This window comes from Callithrix jacchus, chromosome 12 (genome assembly GCF_049354715.1).
Source record: "Callithrix jacchus isolate 240 chromosome 12, calJac240_pri, whole genome shotgun sequence".
NCBI classification, from domain to species: Eukaryota; Metazoa; Chordata; class Mammalia; order Primates; family Cebidae; genus Callithrix; species Callithrix jacchus.
The window spans coordinates 75,934,421-75,954,845 of record NC_133513.1 but is presented as its reverse complement, the minus strand read 5'-3'; the positions used below and the strand labels follow the sequence as shown (position 1 = coordinate 75,954,845).

At 33.5% G+C, this 20,425-nt stretch overlaps 1 protein-coding gene across 9 annotated transcripts in view; it reads right to left on the bottom strand.

Annotated features, from left to right (window-relative positions):
- Window positions 1–20,425, bottom strand: part of PCDH15 (protocadherin related 15) — a 1,854,109-nt gene that overhangs the window by 555,365 nt on the left and 1,278,319 nt on the right. For all 9 annotated transcript variants that reach the window (XM_054243050.2, XM_054243053.2, XM_054243049.2 and 6 more), the window contains one exon: window positions 5,265–5,384. In XM_054243050.2, the coding sequence (XP_054099025.2) occupies window positions 5,265–5,384 (120 nt within the window). The remainder of the gene's footprint in view (window positions 1–5,264; window positions 5,385–20,425) is intronic.

Here is a 20,425-nt window from a genome sequence, read left to right as displayed (position 1 = left end):
TCTGTCTACCCACCTAGTTGGTATGGTTTGGCGCTGAGTCCCTGGCCAAAACTCATGTCAAATTGTAATCCCCATGTGTTGATGGAAGGTCCTGGTAGGAGATGACTGGCTTATGGGGGCAGTTTCCTTCATGCTGTTCTCCTGATAGTGAGTTCTTAAGAGATCTGATGGTTTAAAAGTGGCACTTCCCTTTTCACTCTGTCTGCATACTGCTGCATGTAAGATTCACCATGCTTCTTCATCAACTTCTGCCACAAATGTAAGTTTCCTGAGGCCTCCACAGCCATTCAGAACTGGGAGGCAAGAAAGTCTCATTTCTTTGTAAATTATCCAGTCTAAGGTAGTATCTTTATGACAGTGTGATAACAAATTAATACAGGAAATTGTTACTGAGATAGTGGAGTACTGTTAAAATGATAATCTGAAAATGTGGAGGCAACTTTGGAACTGGATAACAGGCAGAGGTTGGAACAGTTTGGAGGACTCAGAAGAAAATAGGAAGATGACAGAAAGTTTGGAACTTCCTAGACACTTTTTGAATGGTTTCCACCAAAATGCTGGTAGTGATACAGAAAATGAACTCCGGGCTGAGGTGTTCTCAGACAGAGATGGAACTTTTTGGGAACTGGAGCAAAACTCGCTCTTGATACGCTTTAGCAAAGTGACTGGTCACATTTTGCCCCTGTCCCAGAGATTTTTGGAACTTTGAACTTAAGGAATATTATTTAGGGTATCTGGCAGAATAAACTTACAAGCAGCAAAACATTCAAGATGGGATCTGGCTTTTTCTGAAAGTGTACAGTCATATGCATTCATGAAGACATTATTTGAGATTTGAATTAATTTTTAAAAGGGAAGCAGAGAATAAAACTCTGAAGAATTCGCAGCCTGACCATGTAGTAGAAAAGAAAATCCCATTTTCTGGAAGAAAATTCAAGTTGGCTGCACAAATTTGCATAAGAAATGAAAAGCCAATTAATAGCCAAGACAATAGAGAAATGTCTTCAGGACATTTTAGGGATCTTCATGGCAGCTCCTCAAATCACAGGCCTGGAGATCCGGAGGGAAAAATGGTTTTCCAGGCTGGGACCAGGGCCCACTGTTCTGTGCAGTCTCAGGACATGGCACCCTGTGTCCCAGCCACTCTAGCTATAGCTATGGCTAAAAGGGGCCGACATACAGTTAGGGCATTGCTTCAGAGGGTGCAAGCCCCATGCCTTGGAAGCTTGCATGTGGTTTTGGGCCTGCAGGTACATAGAAGACAACAGTTGAGCTTTGGGAGCCTCCACCTAGGTGTTAGAGGAAAATTCTGGGAATGTCCAGGCAGAAGTCTGTGGCAGGGGTGGAGCCCTCATGGAAAATATCTTCTAGCTTAATGCAGAGGGAAAAAGTGGGAATGGAGGTGCCACATAGAGTTCCCACTTGGGAATGCCTAGTGGGGGTATGAAAAGAGGGCCACTGTCTCCTTAAGATCCCAGAATGATACATCCACAGACAGCTTGCACCATGTGCTTGGAAAAGCCACAAGCGTTCAATGCTAGCCTGTGAAAGCAGCTGCAGCAGCTCTACACTGCAGAACCACAGGAGTAGAGCTTTCCGAGGCATTAGAAGCCCACCTTTTGCATTAGTGTGCCCTGGATGTGATACATGGAGTCAAATTATATTATTTTGGAGCTTTAAGATATAATGACTGCCTTGCTGGGTTTTGGACTTGCACGGAGTCTGTGGCACCTTTATTTTGGCCAATTTATGACATATGGAATGGTTATATTTATCTAATGTCTGTAACCCTTATCGTATCTTAGAAGTAACAACTTGTTTTTGATTTTACAAGCTCACAGATTTAAGGGACTTACCTTATCTCAGATGAAACTTTGGACTAGAACTTTGAGTTAATGCTGGAATGATTTAAGACTTTGGGGAACTATTGAGAAGGCATAATTCGTTTTGAAATGTTGAAAGAACAAGAGATTTTGGAGAGGGCAGGGGTGGAATGATACAGTTTTGCTCTGCAGCCCCATCCAAATCTCATGTTGAATTATAATCTCCATATATGTAAGGAGTGACCTGGTGGGAGGTGTTTGGAACATGGGGAAGTTTCTCTCATGCTGTTCTTATGTCAGTGAGGGAATTCTCATGAGATCTGATGGTATCAGAGTGGTACTTCCCCCTTCATTCTCTCTCTTGTTGCCATGTAAGACACTCCTTCTTTCCCCTTTCCCTTTCATTATGACTGTAAGTTTCCTAAGGCCTTCCCAGCCATTCAGAACTGTGAGTTAATTAAGCTTATTTTATTACAAATTACCCAGTCTTAGGTATTCTTCATAGAAGTGTGAAAATACACACTACAGGAACACTTTCACTTCAAATTGGGTCAATCAGTTCAGCAACTATTTATTCCCAAACTTGTTGTTGTTTGTTTTAGAACACCATCTGAATTGCAATTATTGCTATTTTGCTTTTATTGAAATGTTATTATTTGGCATTCTGAGTAAAAATGTCACATTATGGTGCTATTAATATAAGCAGACTTAGTAGAGATTTACTGGTGGCAGAACATAACATTTATTGTGTATTTCCTCACAGATTTTACAAAAAAAGAAATTGGTCCTGAGGTTTACACTAATTTTATATAATGTCTAATGGTGGATTCTCTCCCTAAGGCTGTACCTTGGTTATTGCTTTTTCCTTCAGTACGTCCTAAGTTAACTGTCATGATATCTTATTATTTTGTACACAAAACTAAGACCATGCTGAGAACTTTATTTCACAGTAGTGCTAGCTTGCTAACATATTTTTTTTTATTATTCATTTGTAATTTTGAAAATGAGGCCAGGCGCCATGGCACAGGCCTGTAATCCCAGCACTTTTGCAGGCCGAGGCAGGCAGATCACGAGGTCAAGAGATCGAGACCATCCTGGCCAACACAATGAAACCCTGTCTCTACTAAAAATACAAAAATTAGCTAGGCATGGTGGTATGTGTCTGTAGTCCCAGCTACTTGGGAGGCTGAGGCAGGAGAATTTCTTGAACCTGGGAGGCGGAGATTGCAGTGAGCCGAGATCACACCACTTCACTCCAGCCTGGCACCTGGCAACAGAGCAAAACTCTGTCACAAAAAAAAAAAAAAAAGAAAAAGAAAAAAAAGAAAATGCACGTGGCTGATTGGTTTATCCACTTTTGGTAGTAACAGTTACATATTATATTGGACAGCAAGCCTACACATCCCTGGAATGAGAGGCATCTAGATGGAATTACTGCATGGGTGACAAAGAATTAAAGCCTTCCTAAATGTCTACATTTTAATTAGAAAAGATAATTTTCAAGTAATATATTTTTGTTCTCAAAGTATATCTAAACATTAAATATTTTGTATGCATGCAATAATTATTTCCCTAAAATGCATGAGCGGTATATTGATACTTGCTGGGAGGTTTTATTTTTACAGCTTAGGGAGTAAAGATTAGAAAGTCACCTTCATAGAATGTGACCTAAAAACATGGCACACATATACAATTAATTTTAAAAAATACCTAAAGATCAAACAAAATGAGTGGTTTAGAAATAGAATGTTCTGTCAGCTGTTTCTATATTTAAGAAAAAGCATTTCTGCTGCCCTTTCCCCTGCTATTTCTTTGACACTTTCCACTTCACTTCTTATGTAACCTTTCCTACTGTCCTTCTCTGTCACATTCTCATCATGTCCCAACTCTTTGTTTTATTATCTCTTCCTAATAAAAGTCCTCTTTTAAAGAAACAAACAAAGCAAAAAAGAAAAAACTCTAAAATCTGACCTTTACCCTGCTATGTCATGAAATTTACATATAATATACACACTTATTTTCCAAAAAATTTATTAAAGTTTCAACGTAGGTATTACAAGTTTTTCTGTGAGAATGCAATAGAGGAAGAATAGTCTGAAACTGGATTTTCCAGCTTAAAATTAGTTTTGTAACATGACGCAAATCACATATGAGATTTTCTTTGCTATGCAACAGAGATACTACTACTGCTAACTGATTTGTGAGGATACAATGAGAAAATGCACCCACAATTTTCTTAATAAATTTGTGATGTAGATCTTACTGTGAGTTCTTATTCTCTCAGTACTATCCAAGAGTTTTGTTTTTGTTTTTGGTTTTACTTGTTTGTTTCAATCTTATCTACAACGTAAAATGACAAAAACAAGGACAAAATACTAACTTCGCCATTGTTTATATTTCTAATAGTAAACATAAAAGAGATGCATTTAATTTGACAGCTTATTTATACGTGCTTTGGGGATCCCATATGATTCTAAGGAGTTGCCTCAAGCAAAGAAAGTGGGGAGATGGCTGGCCGGGTTTCTGACTCTAGCTTCAGTTAAAAATTTTGAATTTTGGCTGGGCGTGGTGGCTCATGCCTGTAATCCCAGCACTTTGGGAGGCCGAGGCGGGTGGATCACGAGGTCAAGATATCGAGACCATCCTGGTCAACATGGTGAAACCCCATCTCTACTAAAAATACAAAAAATTAGCTGGGCATGGTGGTGCGTGCCTGTAATCCCAGCTACTCAGGAGGCTGAGGCAGGAGAATTGCCTGAACCCAGGAGGCGGAGGTTGCGGTGAGCCGAGATCGCACCATTGCACTCCAGCCTGGGTAACAAAAGCGAAACTCTGTCTCAAAAAGAAAAAAAAAAAAAAAAATTGAATTTTGCCTTTTTTTTGAATAATATATCATTAGAGGAAATGATTCGTGGCTTAAAAAAACAACATAGAAATCTTATTGTCTAATGGAAAAAAAAGGAAGAAAAATCACAAAACAGACTTTAACTAGTGACTTTGGTCATGTTCTCTATCTTTGGTTTAATTGGTGGATGGCTAGAATTTTAAAGGCTTGTCAATTCCAGCAATACTTGGTGTGAGTTTTGCTGGTGTAGCAACAATATTTTTATTTATTTAAGCTGCATAAAATGTATGTTTGACACTTGTTATCTCATCTCCAGTGATTTGTTTAGAATGCTTTGGAGACCACAAACATAACAAATTTAGTAAAAGAGGAATGTTATATCTATGAATACATTTTAAGCCTTACCTACAAATATCACCAAAAATTAGCTTCTAAAGCATAAATATTAAAAATTCAATTTTGAGACAATTTTTAATAATAGTATAATTCCCAATCTGGTTCTGGTAGTTATTTGAATAATACAATAAATATTAGCTAAAAAATCATTAATTTTATTCCTGTTCAGAAAATTACATTACAAATGAGTATTTACATACCGGATCATCTGGATTATACTGAATAACATACTCTATCTGTCCATTTGGTCCATCATCTATATCTGTAGCTCCATTGTCTCCTGAAAATCCTGTGAATATTGTGGTACCAACTGGAGTGAGCTGAAAGGAAAAAAAGATTTTAAATATATTCTTATTTTATCAACTGTACACTAGAAATGCTGGAGCATAAAAATCATCTCCTTATTACATAGAAGAATCTACTAGCTGGCAGCTTAAAACCACAAACCGAAGTGTTTCAAAAGAACAGTTTTGAGCCTTACATAAGATTACTTATAATGTCTGAAATGTCCAGATTCATGATTCTTGCTATGGGTGAGGAAATAGAAGACCCTGCTTCAGTGTGAAATGCATTTGGACCAATTTATAGCCATTAGCATTTTAGCTCCAGGGCAGAAATTGCATCTGTTGTTTCTCCTCAAAATTCTTGATGAAATGTTACCTGAAAGCTACAATTTAAATGGTAAGAAAAGCTTTGTTTCTTTCCTTTAAAATAAAAAACCATTTAAGAGTGGGCAATGAAATCCAGGTTGGTAATTATATGCAAGTGGCAAGTCTAAAAAAGAGAAGTTGGGGACAATAAATTTTCTATTAGAGGAAACACTGGGAGTTTCTTGACTGCTTGTGATATGGGTTGAGTGTAACAGCGTCAGAGAGATAGCCACATCTTTTCATTTTGGATTAAAACAATGTCAAAACTTAATATGTGTAGTATACAAAACCATGATTTGATGTTTGACTTAAACAGCTAGTCTTTTTTTTTTTTTTAGTTCAAAATATGCTTATATATAATTTTTTAGGTTTTTCTATTTTTCTTTCTTTTTGTTGAACTATAGATCATTGTCCTTTTTTAAAAATTTTTTATTGCATTTTAGGTTTTGGGGTACATGTGAAGAACGTGCAAGATAGTTGCATAGGTACACACATGGCAGTGTGCTTTGCTGCCTTCTTAATTCTTACTTATCCCGGCAAGAGAATCACTGCTTTTTTTTTAACCTGCAGATCTTTGCACAATGTGCTCTTATAACCAGTTTTTACGTTTAAGCCAAAATATTTCTCCCTTCACAGTTATTAGTTTTTAGCTAAAATACTACTCAGTTAAATTTCACCTTAATTAGATATCACCTGCTCCCATACCACCCCTCAAATAGCATTCCCCACGCCACATCAGAATATGTTGCCCTTTTTCTTGTGCTTGCATTTTGCACTGTTTCTATAATCATTCCATTATTAGAAGAACTAAATGTACTTCATCAATAAATATAAATTCTGTGCCTCTACAGACTGCAGCCTTTTAAAGTTCACTCTGAGATTTGTTTTCTTAATTTTTGACTAGGATTCTTTCATGGTAAAAACAGTTAAAAGGCAACAAAAACTTGTCATATTCAATTTTATTTTCAGAAACTGACAACTTACATTTTACAAGGATTCCTCAGGTAATACAAATGAGTGAGGCAAGCATGTTGAGATGGTGGCAAGTGGATAGAACATACCCTCTCTAATGCTACTCACAGAAGGTAGCTGCTAGCAGTAGCTGCTACTCAATCCCAGCAAATTCTTGCCATCTTGGAATATGAAGCCCATGTTACCAAGTCTTCTAATATACTAATTTCATATAAAATCTCTTTGTATAAAGTATCTTGATGCTAAGACTGGCAACATATTTTTAAACATTAAAATATAAATAGGTCAAATAAAATATGCCCATTGTCTCAACAACCACACTAGTTTGCAATCTCTGATTTAGGAAGAGAATATAATTACGATTTTAAAATAAACTGTAAGTGCAAGGAAATTCAGTATCTACAAGGCCATGTCTCCTAGAAGGCAGCATTAAAGGTAAATTTTGGAGAGCTGAGGACGAAGTGAGAAGAGGCTGTTTAAGTAGTACCTCTGAGGACACTGAGGGACCATATATTTTTTTTTTAAATGGAATTCCTGTTGCAAACGACATTCTTTTTTTTTTTTTTTTTTTTTTTTTGGAGACAGTGTTTCGCTCTTGTTACCCAGGCCGGAGTGCAATGGCGCGATCTTGACTCACCACAACCTCCGCCTCCTGGGTTCAAGCAATTTTCCTGCCTCAGCCTCCTGAGTAGCTGGGACTACAGGCATGTGCCACCATGCCCTGTGTTTTTAGTAGAGATGGGGTTTCACCATGTTGACCAGGATGGTCTTGATGTCTTGACCTCGTGATCCACCAGCCGCGGCCTTCCAAGGTGCTGGGATTATAGGCGTGAGCCACTGTGCCCGGCCAAGACATTCTTATCTTTCATAAATATTCACCCATTCTTACATGGCTCTGATTTGATATTTTTATTCTCAATTCATTTCATTTTTAAATCAATATATAGAATATATTTGTTGTATACAACGTGTTGTTTTAAAATAGGTATAGCTTGTACGATGGCTTAAATCAAGCTAATAAACATCTGTTATATACATGTTTTGTGGTAAGAGCACTTAAATTCTGTTTTCAAAAATATAGTAATTAACTACAGATACAATGTTTACAATAGATGTCTTAAACTTATTAGTTCAAGAAACTTAAATTTTGTATCCTTTGATCAACATCTCTCAAGCCTCACCTCCCTCCTCTCAGAGCCACTCTTATACTGTCTGCTTCAACTATTTCATCTATTTCATATTCCACATACAAATGAGATCATGCAGTACTTGAATATCTATGCTTGGCTTGTTTCACTTAACCTAATGTCTTCCAGGTTTATCCTTGATTTTCAGACTATGAAATTTTACCATTGGATGACACTGATTTGTTTCCAGATATCTAATAAAACAAATTTTAAAATGTTGTTGCCAGAAATTAACTATGTTATGGAGTCATAAAATAAATAAATAAAACAAATAAATTTTTAAAAAATTAAACAGTACTCTCTGTGGAAATAATGATAAAAAAAAAGAAGGGTGTCCATGTCTTTCAGTCTTACTGGAGTCATGTATCCTATTGGGCCAGATTCATTTTGAAGAGCAGGATCCCAAAGTCCTTCAATTGAGGGAGATAAAATTGGTCTTGTGGGGAAGATATGGGACATCAAGGGGGAACTTAAAATTTGCCACTCTTAATCAAGATTAAGTTTGCTGAATAAATATTTATGACAGAAATTTGTTAGAATAGATGGTTTGAAGAATTTTACTCTTTACAATGTACCATTTGCAAATTTGAAGTCAAATTTATAATTTCAAGATGCAAACTATTGAAAAGATAAATGTTTTCTCTAGGTCTACAAACTTTTTGAAATGACAAAAATGTCACATGAAAGTAGCATGATGTCTTAATATATTACTATCAATTAATGTTTTTCTACATCACTGACATGCCTTTTTTGCATGAAGAAAACACATTTATAATATTTAATAGGCAGTTCTTTAAAATAAACTCTACATCGCATTTCTTCAATTGCCTTTCAAACAATATACTTGGTGACTAGCTGTGTGTGGTGGCTCATGCCTGTAATCTTAGCATTCTGGGAGGCCGAGGAAGGCAGATGATGAGGTCAAGAGATCGAGACTATCCTGGCCAACATGGTGAAACCCTGTCTCTACTACAAATACAAAAATTAGCTGGGCATGGTGGTGTGTGCATATAGTCACAGCTACTCGGGAGACTGAGGCAGAAGAATCACTTGAACCCAGGAGTTGGAAGTTGCAGAGAGCTGAGATCATGCCATTGCACTCCAGCCTGGTGACAGAGTGAGACTCCATCCAAAAATAAATATATATATATACATATATATATTTTATATATGTATGTATATTATTTATTAAAATATATATTTATATGTAAACAAAAAATACACACACACACACACAGACTTGGTGACAAAGTCTACCAAAGATTGATAATAGACTACAGGGAAAAAAATGACTATGCATTTGCTTATGGTTGCAATTTTAAGGTTAATCCAAAGGGTAATTCAATTTCAAGTGTTCTCTTTACAGGATTTGAGCTCATCTTGCATGTCACATGTAAGTTTCTCTAATCCTATTTTTGTGGCCATATGTACTTTTATTAGTTCTGAAAAATTCCAAGAAGAAATATAATTCTACAATAAATTTAATTAGTTTGTATGTTTGAATGGAAAATAAAAGGAAACAATTGTATTAGCTCTGGGAACAAAGAAAACGTTTTTTTTTCTACAATGGTATCATAGAAAGGTTATAAATAATCTCTAAATATCATTTAAAACTCTTTTTTACACAAAATTTTAGGCTACTTGAAAACTAAATGAAAAACATTAGTGTAATAGTAATAGATTTCACCATGTTTTTATTCATGACTGTCTTTCTTGACAATTTCAGTACAAATTTATCCCTAACTTCAAGAATGTGGCATTTACTGGTTGACAGTGGAGGACGAGCAAGATTCAGGAAGTGTCCCAAGGTGAGGTTTGCTCTCCCCCATAGTTGCACATTTAAGGCAAATGTCTTCGCACAGATCATTCCTGTTTATTTCTACTACCAGATTATGCAAGTATGTACAAACAACTATACATATGTAAAATGTAATACAAAAGGGATCAGTGATACATTTTTTTAATGATCTGCTCAAATTTCATGATCTGCTCAAATGGTAGACCTGTTCACACATAAGATAGAATTGAGGCTAATATGAGAGAAATAGCCAAGAAATAAAGAAGATAAAGTATATGCGCAACCATGGGAGGTGTGAAAAGAATAAAAAGGCTCTAATGAAGAGGCCTATGACAGATGTAAAAAAAGCAGAAGAAAGAAGCATATAAAATGTTTTTAGAAAATAGGGGATTCTGGCCAGGCATCATGGCTTACACCAGTAATCCCAGCACTTTGGGAGGCTGAGGCAGGAGGATCTCTGGAGCCAAGAGTTTGAAACTAGGCTGAATAACTTAGTGAGATCCTCTATTTACGAAAAGAGAAAAATAGCTCATCACAGTGGCACATGCATGCCACAGTCCCCAGCTACTCTGGAGGATGAGGTGAGAGGATTGCTAGAACCCAGGAGGCTGTGACTGTAGTAAGCCTTGATCTCTCCATTACATTCCAGACTGGGCAACAGAGCAAGACGAACTTGCATCAAAAAAAAAAAAAATAGTGGATTTCTGCATTCAATTATATTCATTTTATTTATGATTATGCCTACCAGAAGTATTTACATATACATGTACGCACATACATACAGACATGTATTACATAAATATAGATGTACTAACATGTCACTATTATTCTAATTACAGTATATATGAGACACTACTGCTTTGTGAGTTTCTGGATATTTTGTGGGAGTTGAAAATCTTCACATGACAGATGGTCTGTTGTAATCTATATTGCCCTATTATTCACAGTGTTCAGGGAACATCTGCTATGCAGATGGCTATGCTCTGTATCCTTTAACACATCAACAAGTCTCAGTATTACAAATTTTTAAAAAATATTTTCTGAAGGGCATTCTATGTATGGTATGATGATCAGCTTAGGCAGCTTCCTGAAGGTATCACTTGTTTAGTTCATGTCTGTGTCCATAAATGATTTTATACAGATATTGAGAATACATAAAATACATAAATAAATGCAAATATAATAGTTAAAATTACAAACAAGAAATTTAAGTATTTCGAGAAGACATCAATAGTAAGAGAAATTAGAATATGATTGTAAAAAGAGAGAGTTTTTTTTTAAAGCAAAACCAAGAATGACAAACAATAATACAAAAAGTGAACATTTGTGCTCACTAATCTTATTTGGAACATCTCCTCTTAGGATCATTATATTCACCGTTTCATATAAACAGTGAAGCAGTTGGTTATCTCAATGTTTGCAGTAGTTATATTCTATAAAGTCCCTATGAACAATGAATTAGTGAATACTGAACCATTATCCTAAGCAACATACAGAATGTGGCTCCTGCAAGCCTCCAATTACAACTAATTCTTCAGTTCCATGCAATATAGTCTTCAACTGTATGAGTATCTCTCAGCTTATTGAGACACTCTATTGTTGATGAACATTTATTTCTAATTTTGGGCTATTAAGAACATGGCCTTAGATATTCAAGATGATATTTGGATTGATATAAACAAAAGAAGAGGAAAGATAAATTAGACAAACAATAAAATATTAACTCTTGTGTTAGTTGTTGCTGTCTTTTAACTTCTTAGTAAATTAAATTCCAAACATATATAATGGAGGATACTCATCAGCCAGCTTTAATAATAATTAGCAATGAAAAAATTGGTTTCATTCATATTCACCGCTCCATAGCTAAGATTATTTTAGAGCAAATCCTAGACCTCATATAATTTCATGTGCATACAGTTTAGTATTTATATTTGAAGGATAAAGACTATATAAAAGACACACTTAGTGAAATATAACACAGATATAAAAATAAATAGATCATAATTATTTATCCCTGTGGATTTTCAAAAGTAAACACCTAAATGTTACCACAAACATCAAGCATGAAATGGTTTTCAGGTCTTCAGAAAACCACTTCTCCCAGTCACAAAATCCTTTCACAAAGGGTAGCTTGGTGATTAATATGGTTAATAGTCTTGCTGGTTTTGAGCACTAGTGTCAATGGAATATTACAGAATGCATTCTTTTCATATGAGGTTTGTTTTTTTCAACATTATGTTTGTGATTCATCTACATTGTTACCTTAGTGGTATAATATTCAACTGTATGAATATATCATGTTTTTAGGTTAAGCTTCATTCAGGCAGTAAGTTAAATGTTAACAAATCAAAAAAGATAAAATAAACAATGTCTCTAAACAGAAAAAAAAAACATAAAGGTTGTCACGACACATAAACCAGACGATTTTCTCCATCCTATTAATATGCAACCTGAATGAAGCTTATCTAACAAATGTAAGTTCTCCACAAATTATATCATAGTCTTCTTGTGCTTAGAAACACTAGATAGCACATCAGGACTACACTTAGGGGCTATTTTAAATAGGAAAATCGCTGACAAAAAGCACAAAAGTGTTAAATGCATGGCAGTAAACTGACTAAAAAAATGCTTGTTTGCAATATAAAAGATGAAATAAGGGGGCAGAGTATAATCATATTCCACCCCAGGTAGAAAGATGAGCATTGGGTGCCAAATTGTCCATCACTCTGAGAAGATCTGTGAACGACTGCAAGCACTGACTTTGCAGTTACAAATAAAGTTTATCAAGTACATTAATTTGCAAAAAAGGAATCTGTGTATAAAGAGGATTGGTTATGTTTAATAGTTTTCAAAATCCACAGAGATAAATCATAGAAATGTTGTTCACTTGGAATCAAATATTTAGAAGGATGTGTGGTAGACAGCCCTGCACAAATCATAATGTTGCGTTTTATGTATTTTTTTGGTAATTAGAAAATTCCACGGGAATCAGTATTATTGTGTTGGTAGGTAACAATGATTTTCTGTTTTATATTTTTTAGACTCCTATGTCTCATTATCAAAATAGAAACAAGTAGTAAAAAATAAAATACTAAAAAATAATTTGTGAATATCTAAAATAGTTTCTCCTCAGATAAACTTCCTCATCAGATAATGTTATACATTCATTCTTACAAGTAATCCCTACTTTGGAAATATGCTTTAGCAATAGTAACATATTTGAAACTAAAGGTTCTCCATACATGAAATCTAGAGTTGAATTTGTAAATAGGCAGTAATTAGTGGAGCGTTATTGAAAAATTTTACATTTTCCTACATTATGAATTCATAATATCTCTGAATCTATGATTATTGAGAGCATATCATGTGTCAAATCATTGTTTCTGTGACCATTATATTGGTCTTTCTTGAACTAGTAAATATTATATTTGTTTTATTCAACTGTTTTTACACACCAACTATTCCCTTGAAGTCCATCTTAAAATTTTCCAAAATTGATTAAAAAAATAGTACATGTTCTTGAATTCACATTCAGTGCAAGTTGTCTTGTAATGCTTTAACATTAAAGAAAACATGAGAAAAAAAGGAATAGCCTTTTTGTCTAATTAACATTAATTTATGAAGGTGTAATTTATATTTAAAAAATGCTGAGATCTTATTTAGTATGAGTTCTGATAACTTCAGGAACCCATGTAATGAGCACCTAAGCAAAATATAGAATATTTTTATCACACTGTAACACTTCCTGATGTCCCTGTACAGACTATCTTGTCAGATGTAGCTGCTTTGGACTTTAATCAAAATAGCGCAGTTTCTCCTGTTCTTGGACTTCAGTAGTGTGTGTATCCTTTTGTGTCTGGCTTCTTTTGCTCAACGTAATGCTTTTGTTTGTCTGTCCTTAGATCCATCTATTTTATTCTGTTTCAGTAATGTTTCTCAGATTCCTTTTAACATAATATAGTTTTCGTACCTGTGTTAAAAATCTTGATTCCATTTTTTTCATAAAACTAGATGATTAAGGTTTACTTCCTCTGAATAAATAAGACAAATTCATGTAGATAAATATATTTAAAACAAGAAAGAATTATTACTGTTATAGAGAATGACAAATAGCTGTATCTTTAATAAAAACTGAAAAGCAATTAAGCTTAAGTTGAATGTACATATGAGCTTATTAAATTAGAAGTTGTTGAGTATTTGAATACTTGAATGTTTTAAAACAGCTAAAATAATTGATTCCAACTTACATGCTTAAAGTAAAAAAATATATATATTAATATGTGCTTTTTTCCTTTTCACATCCATGAATACTATATTTTCCATCTGTTTGTAAAAATCCACATATAAGTGGACCATCACAGTTAAAATTTGTGTTGTCCAAGGGTCAACTGTAAAGTTTAATAAAATATTTCATCAAAAATAAATGCTTCATGGTGAAAACAGTCAGGTGTATTTTACTTTGAGAATAATACTTTAGGAATCAGGATTGGATGAAAGTAGAAACTGATGGATATAATTAGAAAGTTCATTGTCATAATCGTTTCTATCATTCAACGAGTGCTGTCTACTCATTGCATGCACCCAGCTCATAGGTCTCATGTTACATTCTCTGTATCCTTGAATCTTCAGTAACTATCCCAAAAGTACTATAGTTTATTTTATTGAGGAAACTAAGCCTATTAGAAATTAATTAATTTTCCATTATTATACAAGTAGGAAGTGATCACCCTAAAACTGAAACCTATGTTGTGTGATTTAAAAGTTTATTCCCTTTTCTTATAACACTGAACCTAGCACATGATTATTTTACTGAACTGAATCAAGTGTAACCTTATTTGAAATTTATTCATATTAATGGTCTTTACACTCTTACATTCTTTACACTTTCAAATTTTAAGACTTGGGAAATATGAATTTTCAAAATTACATGGAATTTTCTCTATGTACTCAAGCCCTATATTAGTCTCTTGCCTAATGCATGTATACAATATGGTAATCAAGAGCTTAATTTTGGAGTGAGGATGATTTGGTTTCTGACTTACATTGGCTACTTATTAGCAGTGAAATCTTGGGCAAATTCATTAATGCTTCCCTATTTTTACATTTTCTTATCTGTAAAATAAAACAATGAACACACAAAGTTTGCATTTGTGGTTAGCTATCTGTAACTATTAAATAAGTTACTTCATGGAAAACAGATTTTGCTTGGCACACAATGCACTTAATAAATGGTAGCTCAATGGTAATTATTAGAATTCACTTATCATAAAATGCCTTTATTTCATTCAAAATCATGAGGTATGATGTCAGAAATGTGATAAACGTATCTATGCACTATTCTTATTACAAACAAATTTGGATAAGAACAAATTTAAAATTGGTCTAGTATGAAATTAATTCCTTATAAGTATGCCTAATGACAGAATGAGTAAGAGAAATGTTAAAATTATTATAAATCTAAAGTTTGCAGACATTTAAGCTGTTAAGCAGGATATAATTGTCTATATAATTCTTATGTCAATATTTACCAAGAATGTTGATTCTTCCAGAAACTCAATGTTATTTAACTGCTAATATTCAACTTCCTAAATTGTGAATGGTATTTTAAATGTAAATGTATAAAGCATCCTTTAAAATTTCATGTAATTAATATTGAAAGAAAGAGAACTTGATCAAACACAAATTTTTTAAGCTGACTGTGGAGCACTTGGGACCCTTTGCATTGATCCTTATAAAGCTGTGATGTAGAAAAATATTTCAGCGAAAAGAAAAGGAACATTTGGTCAAAGGGGAATCATATTAATGTTGCTTAATCAGTGACTTTAGTATTTCTGGGACATGAAAAGTAGGGTAAAAGAGTCTCAAGTGGCATAACAGTCATATAATGAATAAATACATAACTTCTCCCTGATGTTTTATAAACAGACTGTAATTCAGGTTGTTCATATTTATTAAGATGTAAAAAGTGTTTTTTGTTATTCTTGTCATCAGTTGTTTTAATCTATGTGATTTATTACAGTAATTTGAAAGTGTTTTACTTGTTTCTTTAAAAAGTTTACTGTATATGAGCTGCTTCATAAATTTAACTCAAACTCTTGCTTTGTATTTCAGAAACATCAATATACAAATATATATGTTATAGAATATTTTTTCTGTATGTTGATTCCTAATTTAATGATAAATTCTGTATGTGTCATTCCTAATTTAATGATAAACCTACTTATAGTACATCTGCAATGTGCCAGGTACTGTTCTACCCAATGAAAAACAAAGTGTCAGCTTTAACGCAGATTCAACTCTAAGGGGGTAGATAACAAAGAGCAAACACATATGCAGTATTGACGTAGATAAGTGGTATAAAGATAACCAACTTCAGATAGTATGTTACAAGAGTCACAAAATAGGCAGGTCATATATTATACACTGAAAATTTGTGGGGCTTTTTTCTATTTTAAACTTTATTACCTGTCTTAATTTAACCTTGTGAAGTAAAAATTCTAATTTACTATTTTCATTTCCAGGTGAGAAATTTGAAATACAAAACAAATCAAAATGTTTTTGAGAAAGACAAATGAAACTAATAAATGGTAATCTGGCACCAGCATCATTGTATATTTGTATTGTCTGCAGATTTTGCTAATATGGAAAATCTTTGAAGAATCTTTCTCAACATGATTTCTGAGTACACATGCAGTAATTTCTTTTGAGTATATTCAAAAGAGTAGAATTGCTGAGTCACAGGATGTCTGCTAGTTTAGTTTTGTTAACACAACAAAATATCTAATGTAATTGTGCCAATTTACTTATCTACCAACAGTGTATGAAAGTTGTGATTACTTCATATCTCCACCAAAACATAGGAAAGTATTTTCTTTCAATTAAAAATTTACTTGAACTTAAATAAATATAATTAAAATTCCATTTTTGTAGATAATATAATCCATGGATTACTTTTTAAAAATTCATTTTCTTTGCTCATGTATAAAATTTCTTTCTTTAAAAAAATACTGACGTTGGCTGGGTGTGGTGGCTCACACCTGTTATCTCAGCACTTTGGGAGGCCAAGGCTGGCAATCATAAGGTCAAGGGAAGGAGACCATCTTGACCAACATGGTGAAACCTGTCTCTACTAAAAATACAAAAATTAGCTGGGTGTGGTGGCACACGCCTGTGGTCCCCGCTACTTAGGAGGCCGAGGCAGGAGAATCACTTGAACCTGCGAGGTGGAGGTTACAGTGAGTCAAGATTGTGCCACTGCACTGCACTCAAACCTGGTGACAGAGCGAGACTTTGTCTTAAAAAAAAATTGACTTGTCGAACTGATTTTTAACTGTAATAAACTAATATTTTTCCTGTAAATACTGTTGGGTAGTTCTACGTAAAATAATGCCATTTATAAATATTTAGTTTAATGCCATTTTCCAAATATAAGGAGCATCTCTAGCTTGTTTTCATTGTATTTATTGATTTTAAGCTCAATTGTTTGATGATTAGAAAACATATTCTGTATAATTTCAACTGAAATAATTATACAGAATATGTTTTCTAATCATCAAACATTTAGTGTAATGCCATTTTTATATTCTGTATAATTCTGTATAATTTCAGCTGAAATTATACAGAATATGTTTTCTAATCATCAAACAATTGAGCTTAAAATCAATAAATACAATGAAAGCCCAGCATTTGGTAAATTCTTTTATATGCTCCATCCAGGTTCCTAAATTTCATAGTTGTTGGACACATCATTTTATAACACATCAGGTCACTAATCTCAATGATCAAATCTTATGTTTCTTTGATCTTTTCTTTCTCTACTTATTTTGAGAGTTACTGAGAGAACTTTTGCATTAGTTTTTATTGCTGTCATAAAAATTATCATAAATTTTGTGTCTTAAAATAATACAATTGGCTCTCATACAATTTGGTGAGTCAGAAGTCAGAGATAGCTCTTGCCAAGGTAAAATCAAGGTGTCTGTAGGACTGTATTTCTGTAGACCCTGAAAATGATTTCACTTCTAAGTTCATTCAGATTATTGGCTGTATGTATGTATTTATTTATATATCGTAGAGCCAAGGGATCTAATTCCTTCGTAGCTATCAAATGGGGTTCCTTTTTCAGAATTAGAGTATACTTGCATTTTCAGGCTATATTATAGCCCCATTCATCTCAAAACCAGCAACAGTGGCTAAATCCTTCTCAGTGTTGGATTGTCTTTGGTATCCCCTTATGACTCATCTTTCTCCAGTTCCTCTTCCTTTGCCACTCTCTGACTCCAAACAGAGAAAATTCTTTCCTTTCAAAGGCTCACATTGAGATTGGGCCCACCGGAGTAATCCAGGATAATCTCCCTATTAACTTCCATAACCTTAGTCTCAAATACAAAGTTCTTTTTGCCAGGTAAGTGTGTAAATATCTTTGGGAGGCTTTAATTTAAATTACATGACCTTCCAAGCCTCAATTTTCTCATCTCTAAAATAGGGATATTCCTTTTTTGTAAAGCTATTGTGAGGACTAAATAAGGTAATGTGCATAAATAAAAGAGCCTACCCCAGTGCTTATAATATAAAAATAGCTCGAAAAACAATACATTTTAATTTATTTTATTATACTATAAGTAACACATGCTGTTAGAGGTGTTTATATTTCCTTCATGTCTGCCTCAGGATGATAAAAATTAATATTAACTGAAACATTTTTTCTTTGTAAAAAGATCATTAAAAACCAAGACACATATAATCTCTTTATTAGCTTGAGATAAACAGTTTACATGCCCCAGAAAACATTATGGCTGCCTTGACTTGTTTTTGTTTGCTTACATCTAAAGAAAGTTTGGGGGGTAAGATGAACCTCAAAAACCTGACATCACTGTCAAGAAGGACTTGTTTCCAAAAATTGTGTAAGAATGATCAGCAATTGTGTAATTTGTTCTTAAAACCAAACTATCTACTTAATGATACAACTGTTTAAAGATAATTGAGTCTACATTTAAAGACATAAAAATACTCAGATGTCATGTCTTGCTCATGAGAAAGATATGTAAAACCTTGTTATAACCCTTGTTTGACATTTAGAGGAATTAGTAATATTAATAATGTCTTGGTCAATTCTTGGCAAACTAATAAAAGAATGTGTTTACAAAGAGCATAAGAGGATAGCATTTAATGCATTTATAAAAGTGCTGTTTGTGATTATAATACCATAACTATTAAACATATTTATTTGTAAAATAAGGTACATGAATATAGTTATAATTTAGAATACTACAGTGTCTATTGATAAGTACTGAAGGGATGATTTAACTAAGGTCTTGAGTTTTATGTCCAATTTCGTGGCCAATTTTATAACCAACAATTTATGCTATTGCTCCAGTTTTTCAGCTTTCTTGTAGTGAATACAAAGAGTGAATAATCAGGACTTTAATATTGGAAGCTTCTTTGATAAATCTGTGATAATGACTTTATTATACCTGTCTTTTGTATTTTAATGAAGTGTGAAATATTTTGACATTCACAATCTACTAAACCGTGAAAATGATTTTTTTTGGAAAAACATTTGGATCTTTCTTTTCTTAATTGCATAATCTTCATGTATTACACTAAATGGAGAAATACTATGAAAAATATCTTGCAATCTTGCACAGAATAAAACTCATTTAATTTTATTATAAAGACAGCATTGTAGATGGAAGAGACAGGGATAGCTATACATACACATACATATATATACATATATAAATGTATATAATTTTAATGTATCTAATACGTAATTCATAATAGATAATGCATGTCAGTTAAACTAGTAGATAATTCATAATTTGTAATTCATTGAACTAAGTACTAGCACTATGAAAGAACTATTCTAATGAAGAATGAGAATAATAGCTAAATTTCTATTTTTTCTTTTGATGCTATTTCAAGGTTCAAATGCACTATTGATTTTTTTCAAGAAAATTAATATAGAGTGTATGGTCAAAATCAAAGGTGAAAAATATGATCAAGAACACACATTCCATAATATTAAGCCATGGAAGACATGACCAGTGTCAGTGGGATAGGATTGCCTCAGTTGGCTAAAGAAAAATGCATTGTTGGAAACTTACCAGTTTAGCCATATATGGACAGCTTTGCACAATAATCTAGCATCTCAAAATAATGTTAAGATCAAATCTTTACATATTCTATAATTTTATTACTCTGACATTAAAGAGTTTAGGGTTTGAAGAAACTGAAGATCAATAGTAAATAGGAATTTTCTATAAAAATAAGTAAAGATGATGAAACTTTGAGACTTGCATGGTAGGGAGGATCTTTTTCTAAGCAATATGGATACTGTGAGCAAAGTCTAAGAATTGGAGATCCATTTATGAGATGGGAGGAAGTTAATCTGAATGGAATGAGGCATTATCAGCAAGAACTTGGGAATGTTCCAAATACACTGACAAACGGTCAGATAATGGAAGAGCATAAAAGTCTGTCAAAAGAAGTGACCTTATGACACCTGACAATGAGAAATTGCAACATTTTTGAAAAGCAGAGTTGCATGATTAAAATGGTATTTGAGGTCCCTGTTAAACAAGGCACTAAAAAGGTTAGAGAGGGAAATGGAAACAGTGAAATCACACAGGATGCCTTGATATTCAAACTGAACATTATAAATTTCCATAAGAAAGATCAATTATGCACAGGGATGCAGTAGTAATTAGATATGGTGCAAAAACAGATTCTATAAGTAGATTTGTTGCCTAAGATAA